This window comes from Microtus ochrogaster, chromosome 6 (genome assembly GCF_000317375.1).
Source record: "Microtus ochrogaster isolate Prairie Vole_2 chromosome 6, MicOch1.0, whole genome shotgun sequence".
Classification (NCBI taxonomy): domain Eukaryota; kingdom Metazoa; phylum Chordata; class Mammalia; order Rodentia; family Cricetidae; genus Microtus; species Microtus ochrogaster.
In genome coordinates, this window is record NC_022013.1 from 46,062,269 (window position 1) to 46,070,184 (window position 7,916).

Consider the following 7,916-nt stretch of genomic DNA (forward strand, 5'->3'; position numbering starts at 1 on the left):
CTAGCTCTTGTAGACCAGGCTGGTCTCGAACTCACAGAGATCCGCCTGCCTCTGCCTCCCAAGTGCTGGGATTAAAGGCGTGCGCTACCACCGCCCGGCTAAAACTTAGTCCTTTAAAAGATTAAAATCACCAGGTGGTGGTGGCACAGGCTTTTAATTCCAGCACTCAGGAAGCAAAGGCTGGTGGATTTCTGAGAGTTCAAGGCCAGCCTGGTCTACAGTGAAAATTTCAGAACAGCCAGGCTGTTTGTTACACAGCCTGGGAAACAAACAAACAAAAAAACCCAAACACACACATACACTTTTGAGACAAGGTCTCACTTTGCACTCCTGGCTGTTCTGAAACTTGTTGTGTAGACCTTGCTGGCCTCAAACACCCCACACATAAGATTGCAGCCGGCTTCTGTCAAGTGCTGGGAGTAGGCAGCCTTGGGGCTGGAGAGCAATGCTAATTCTTAACCACAGAGCTCTCCAGCCCCAAAGCTGCCTTTACTCCCAGCACTTGACAGAAGCAGAGTTCTCAGCACTCGATGCCTGTCATCCCAGCTCCAAGGCTCTATGCTTCCAGACCTCTCCAGCACCTGAGCTGGAGCACACAGGAGCTCACGCACACACACGAAGAATTAAGAAGAGAAATATGAAGGTGTGTGCTAACATGCATGACAGCATTGACGGTCTAAATGGGACAGAAGGAGCATCCACTCTGCTCAGCATCGGGAAGTAATGGTGCTGCTCAGGCGCTCTGCTCCTCTCTCCTTTCCTACCAAGCACTGCCCTTCTTCCTGGATGCCTGGGATGTCAGACACAAATGCAGTAGGAGACAGAGAGGAGCCACCACCACAACTACTATCTTAAGTCTAGTAACTACAAATATTGTGATAGTTCTGGGTGGACACTTTAAGATCTCTGCATCTTCACCTATGAACACATCACTCCAATTTGGGAAATGTTGAGAAGCCAATACACCAAATCAACAGCCCCAGCCAACGTGACTTTCCTCTACAGCCCAGATATGTAGGTCAGCCTAGCCTTCTGTGTCAGTCTCTTAATTGCTGTTACAGGTGTGAGTGAGGTACCATGACAGACTTCAAGATCTTTTCTTTTTTTGGAGACAGAGTCTTGCTATATAGTCTTGGATGCCCCGGAACTCACAGAGCTCACTCAACCTCTGCCTCTGGAGTGTTGGAATTAAAAGGCATGATGCCATGCCCAGCCTGACTTCAGTATTTTAAAATTGGGTTTGTGATGCCTCAAAGGCCTTCTAAAGACCACTGCCTTTATTAAACACTAACAAAGACTAGCGGCTGTTATTTTCATTGTCATAGCAACAAGTACTTATACAAAAGGTGTGAGCAAAATTTATGCACAAAAGGCATAAAAGTAAATGCTGAGGCTAGGAAGCCTCTCAATCTCAGAGCAGAAATAGCATCTGCATCAGCACACACACTGAGGCAGCGGTGGTAGTTAGAAGAGAACATATTACAGATGAGCTGGGGACAATCAGATCAGGTGGGATTTGAGTGGCTCTTTATCAACATTTCTCAAAATTTCTAACACAGGTTTCATTCAGCAGTATTAGATATAGCTGAATTAAGCAATGACACCATTTATATACTATAACATTTTAATAATAAATGAAAAACACTCCAAATGCCTGTAAGTGGGTGAACAAGTTAAAATTTGGTATAAGAACAAAATGAGATATTACCAATCTGGAAACAAAGGATGAGGAAATACTTTTTGATACAGAGATAAATTAAGATCCAAGACAAAGAATGTATAGTATGCTGTCATTGAAATAAAAATGGGAGGGAGAAGTATATTTACATATGCTTGTGTTTGCATAGATACCCTGGGAAGACGTAAAATAACAAATGAAAGGAGCTATCAAGAGAAGGCCCTCACTACAAAAACAAAACAAAGCAAAAAACCAGTCACTGGAAGACAAACTAGAAGGTGAAGAAATGTACAGTTTGACTTAGATACCAGAAGAGTACTCAAAATCTGGGAGTTATTCTGTTATAAAAGCAAAGAAGGCTAAAGTGTTTCCATTTCACGCCTCGCCAGCAGGTCGGGGCTGTGAGCTCTAGAGCTGGGGAAAGGGCACAGCAGAACCTGCAGACCAGATGAGATGAGAAGGCCAAGGCAGTGATGGGAATGGTAGTTTACAGGCTGCCTCAGAGAGGGCTGTATCTGTTGGTACGTGGGCAGGAGCGAGTGGAAGATGGCAACTGGGCAAACCCACAGGCAGGAAGACTAGTCAGGAAGTTGCCAAGCCACAGGCAGTTAGGAACTAAATGGCCTAATGGAAGAGTAGAAGCCCAAGTTCCAGCAGGCAGGTTAGGATTGGGCAGGGGGCATGAGAGGGAAGTGGGAACTCAGTTGGCATTGCAGAGGCTCTTATCTGGGCAGTCTCAGACCCTCCCTGCACTTCAGCCCTATTACTCTCTAAGCACAGTTTTTCTAAGGACTGGGCCAGAAACTGAAACTTGGAGACAAAGGTTTTGGTTGTGTACCCAAAGTTTGCTTTGTGTATGAGCACATGAGATCAGCTCGTAACTCCATGGGGGCGGGGGGGGGGGGGGATAAAACTACCTAGTTTGTGGGCTGCTGAGAATCACACTGAAAGCAAAAGTGAAAGAAAATGTCAGTCCGTAGGATAACGCCTCACACATTACTCTTTTAAATCTAAATTTTAACCCACAGCTTGCAATGCCCTAAAAGCATTTCATGAGTAAATGAAGATACTTAGCTAGACATACAACTAGGTATTTATGTAAATATGTACTATGTATTCAAAAAAAATTGCTCAGGGCTGGAGAGATGGCTCGGTGGCTAAGAGCACTGTCTGCTCTTCCAGAGGTCCTGAGTTCAATTCCCAGCAACCACATGGTGGCTCCAAACCATCTGTATTGAGATCTGGTGCCCTCCTCCGGTGTGTGGGTATAAATGGAGGCAGAAAGTTGTATACATAATAAATAAATAAATCTTTAAAAAAAATTGCCCAGTTATGATTGTTTGCCTCTAACTTATAGCAAGGTCACAGCATTCCTTTCTTAAATGTTGTATGGACAGTTACTGCCTAGAAAACCAGACAAGAATTACTGCTGTAACATACACCTTGTAGAGACTACGCTAACAATGAGGAGAAAGGTACATTCCCAGGCTGAGAATAGCTTCCCTTCTCTTTATTCCTAACACATACGGCAGGAGCATTTTTATTTTCAGCAACACCTCCTCATTTAGACCCTATACTGAACATACCTAAAATGTTTTCTTTTTTTCCCTTAAGACAGGATTTCTCTGTGTGTCGTCCTGGCTGGCAAAGCCACTCTGGTTGTTTTGCAGACCAGGCTGGCCTCAAACTCGAGAGATCTGCTTGCCTCCAGAGTGTTGGGACTAAGGAAAGGGGTGCACAACCACTCCAGGCTCCTAAAGCGCTTTCGACTTCCTAAATTACCATGATTGAAGCCTTCAAAAGTAATCTGGTTGCTTGTGCTACTCCCAGCAGGCCTTGGGGCCATTCTATAAACACAAATAAGCAAAAACAGCTTAGAAACAACTTTATTGACACTAACTCGAGGAGACACTATGATATGTTTACATAGATTCCTATTAGATTTATCATTGCCTCACCCCACTCATGTGTTGTTGAGATGAATTACATATGCCCATTTGCTGCACTCCTCATGGCAGAACTCCTGTCCCCACCCTTCGTGAACTTTAAAATCATTAGTTCAACAATAAGAATATATATAAAGGGAGACAGAATAAATAAACAAGGGAGCTTGACTCCTTCCGTGTAAATGCAGCTCTCATCTGAGGTACTTATGTCCCGTTTAAACAAACTGTTCACGGTAAAACCAAAATTAAAAAATTTTAAGGCAGACATGCCCACAATCCCAGTATTTAGCAAGGGAAAGTGGGATTGCACAATTGCAATAATTTAAGGATAAAACTTCAATTTTGCTTTAAAAACCTACCTTAGCTAAAGAGAAATTATTCAATATTTGAAGTAGTCCACATGCAGAGGGGCGAACGGGATGAATGTAATGTACTGGCCCTGGTGAACAAAAGCGCTTAAAGTGACCACTGCCGTGGCGGCAAAGACTTCTACAATGTTCACTCCATTTGTCTCGCTCACTGAGAGCTGAACCAGCTTAGCTAATGAATAGCCATTCACTTTCAAAGTGCTTACATGAATTACCGCTCTGTATCCTTGAAACGACCCCATAAAGTCTATGCTATCATCGTCCATTTACAGATGACCAGTGTCATCTTTGCCTTCATTGGAAAAGATATACAATTACATTACTGAATAGTGTCATTATTCTGTCATACTGTTTATGAGCATGTTAAAATCATTTGAAATTTAATAAGTATATGTGCATGAGAGCTGTAAAGTCAAACTGCTCTATTAAGTGGGACATTTCCCCATTTTCTCACTTCCCATCTGTTACTCTAGACACCAGCATATCTACTTAATGTTCTCTGTACTACAAAATGGGCTCTAACACAATTCAACACACCTTAAATTATCACCTACAACACATAGGCTGTTAGAATAATTTAAATTACCAGTGACATATCTTAACCAGCTTTTAGTTGGCAAAACTTAGGAGTGGTTTTGTCAGAAATGAGCTGCCCCTTGCCTAAGTCACTAACTCCCCAGAACCTCCTCAATCCCCACTGGCTTTTCTGTATGTGAGCAAGCTGGGGATGCAGAGTGCTTGCAGAGCATGCAAAGGAGTCTTGGTTCAATCCCTACTAGCGTATGCACGCACACACACAAAAGCACACACAGGCACAAGCATACACACAGACGCGCGCACACACACACACAGAGATAATGCTGTCTAGATCCCAGTATCACCCCTCTAATTTCCTTCTATACCTAGCACCTCATATTTGTTGATTGCTTCCTTAGTAATTACTTTAGTTCAATTCTCTTCCCCAAACAAGGCAGGGAATGGCAATCAGTGCAGATACAGTTCTCCCTGGGGGAGTGGTAGAGGTTAGTAAAGTCACATCTGTATTAAGAAACATGTACTGACTATTACCATGTGTTTGATTCAGCACAATGCCCTTTATTTTTAAAACAGCATTCCGAGGTAGATTTTATTATTATCTTAATTTACAGAAAACAAAACCGAGCATCAAAGAAGCTAGGTAATCGCCACAAGGCCAGAAGTTGCAGTTTCAAAAGTGGGCTTCTTGTGGCCTCTAAGAGTTAGGGGTTAAAGTTGGCAAGTTTATAGCTCATCATTCCTTCCCTTCCCTCACCCAACAAAAGCACCACTCCTTTGGAGCAAGGTACAAAATCATGCAAGTCAGAAACGTCTGACCAGTCCAGCAATTGGCATGACTTCTGCTCACTTACTGAAGTCCCTTGGTTGGAGGGCTGGCCCCATCACCTCTCACTAGCACCACTGCAGCAGGAGCTGCACTCAGACCATGCTGGTCAGGCAGAGAGATGCCTCAGCAGTTAAGAGCACAGCACAGGCTGTCCTTCCAGAGGTACTGGTTCAATTCCCAGCACCTATGTACCAGCTCAGAACCATGTACTACAGATAGGACACTCTGGGGGGGGGGGGGACTCCAGACACCAGACCCACATACACACACACACGAGGGGGGGGGGCTTGGTTTTTAAGCTCAGGTTCTGGAATTTACTACTACTGCAACTCTGGACAAGTTACTTAATTTCTTTGAGTAGCAACTTCTATAAAACAGGGATAATGCCGGGTGGTGGTGGCGCACGCCTTTAATCCCAGCATTCGGGAGGCAGAGGTAGGCGGATCTCTGTGAGTTCGAGACCAGCCTGGTCTACAGAGCTAGTTCCAGGACAGGCTCCAAAACCACAGGTGGATCTCTGTGAGTTCGAGGTCACTACAAGAGCTAGTTCCAGAACAGCCAGGGCTACACAGAGAAACCCTGTCTCACAAAACAAAAAACAAAGAAACAAACAAACAAAAAAAAAAAAAACCAGGGATAATTAGGACACTGGCGGACACCTGCTACAGTAAAGGTTAGTGAAGGGGGTGTTTTCAGCAACCCTTCCCATTTCCTCACGTGCAGGGGCTGAGGATGTAGTTCAGGATAAGAAGTAAAACACTTCACAAAATAAATAAGACTGTGGCCCTGTTCTCAGCATTGCAAAGAAATACTCCAATTAATTACACAAAAGCAGATCTGATTGCATCGTACTTAAAGCTTGTACTGGTGTGGTGGCAAGTACCTTTAGTCCCAGCACTCAGGGGGCAGAACTATGGGGGATCTCTGTGAATTCCAGGGCCAGCCTGACCTACAGAGGACGTTCCAGGACAGCGAAGGCTACATAGAAAGACCTTGTCTCAAAAAATCCAAACAAAACCAAACCAAATCAAAAAACTTTCCAATGGGATGGTGCTTAACTTTTCCAAGTTCTAGCTAATTAATACCTGATGTACTCAATTTCTTTCAGCATTTTGGGATTTTTGTTTTGTTTTGTTTTTGTTTTTCGAGACAGGGTTTTTCTGTAGCTTTGGTGACTGTCCTGGAACTAGCTCTGTAGACCAGGCTGGCCTGGAACTCACAGAGACCCACCTGCCTCTGCCTCCCGAGTGCTGGGATTAAAGGTGTGCACCACCACCACCCGGAGCATTTTGGGATTTGTACAAGTGGTTGGTCACTTGTAATTCCAGTCTATACTTATTTATCCTTCAAAGGAAGAGGGGAAGGAAGTCTTTCAAGTTTTGTAAATGCCAGGTAGAAACGGATCCACAACCACCTCAGTTCAATCCCCAGGACCCACAGGGTGGAAAGAAAGAAGTGACCTCAGCAAGTTATCCTCTGACTGGGGAACGGGGAGAGAGGAAGGGAGAGACGCAGCCAGAGACAGCACAGAGGCGCACACACAATAAACACACCTTCCCTCCACCCCAATTATTTAACGGTTACACCCACAGCAAACTACAAACATCTAAGATGGAACGACTTTGCCTGCAGCTTCTGGGTAGCAAACTGTGTTAAGTAAAGCGCTGCCCGGAAGAAAGGTAAACACCTTCTGATAAATGGCACTGGCCTCAAAAAAGGGTTAAAATCCCTCTATCTATCCCCCACCTAGACATCTCGACCAGTCCTCACATTTGGGCTTTTCTTCCCATGTCCGGGACGTCAGTCTTCAGTTTCTCCACTGATATTCATAGCTACTGGTCCCCCTCTCAAGCCCAGCCCCACAAGCCTTGGATGGAAACCTTGCTACCAAGTGGGTACCTAAGCAAATTCTGGCTCCGGTTGCCCATCGCTAAAGTCCACACCTCCCCAGAAACGTCCCCTTAATTCTGCTTTCAGCCCACAGACACCAACCGTCCCCCATCCATCACCTCCAATCCACCCAGGCCTGCAACCCCCCCCCCCCCCCCACCCTCCCTCCCGGAGCCGCCGCGGTCTCAGCCGCCGGTTCCACGACGCTTTTTATCTTGTAGGTCGCCCGGGTACACTTCCCGAGCAGCCCTCCAGACGCCCCTGTGCCTGCTGGAGCCAGTCCCCAACTCGGTGTCCTCGCTGCACCGCGCTCCGGGAGACCCAGCGCACGGTCCGTGGGCCCGACCCAGCCCGGCCTGCGAAGCCCCCTGGGCGGCACAACGCATCTCCCGGGGCTCCCCGAGCTCCGCCGCCGCCCCGGGAGCCCCCCACCCCCAGACGGCCCGGAGCCCAGCACTGCCCCGCTTCCCCCGCGTCCCCGCACCCCGCGGCGGCCTCACCGTCAGTCACGGCTCCCATGGCGTGCGCGGCAGCGACGGCGCGAGCTGAGGCGGCGGTTGGCGGCGGAGGTCAAACTCCCACAATGCAGCCGGGTAAACAGTCATGGAGGAGGAGGCGGCGGCGCCCGCGGCCGCCCTCTCCGACTCCTGAGTCGCGCCGCCCCGCGCCGC

General features: G+C 46.7%; 1 protein-coding gene across 1 annotated transcript in view; it reads right to left on the reverse strand.

Annotated features, from left to right (window-relative positions):
• Positions 1-7,895, reverse strand: part of Thoc7 (THO complex 7) — an 18,142-nt gene extending 10,247 nt beyond the window's left edge. The window contains exon 1 of the mRNA XM_005348534.3: positions 7,746-7,895. Coding sequence (XP_005348591.1) covers positions 7,746-7,764 — 19 coding nt within the window. The 5' untranslated portion in view covers positions 7,765-7,895. The remainder of the gene's footprint in view (positions 1-7,745) is intronic.
• Positions 7,896-7,916: the final 21 nt, after the last annotated feature.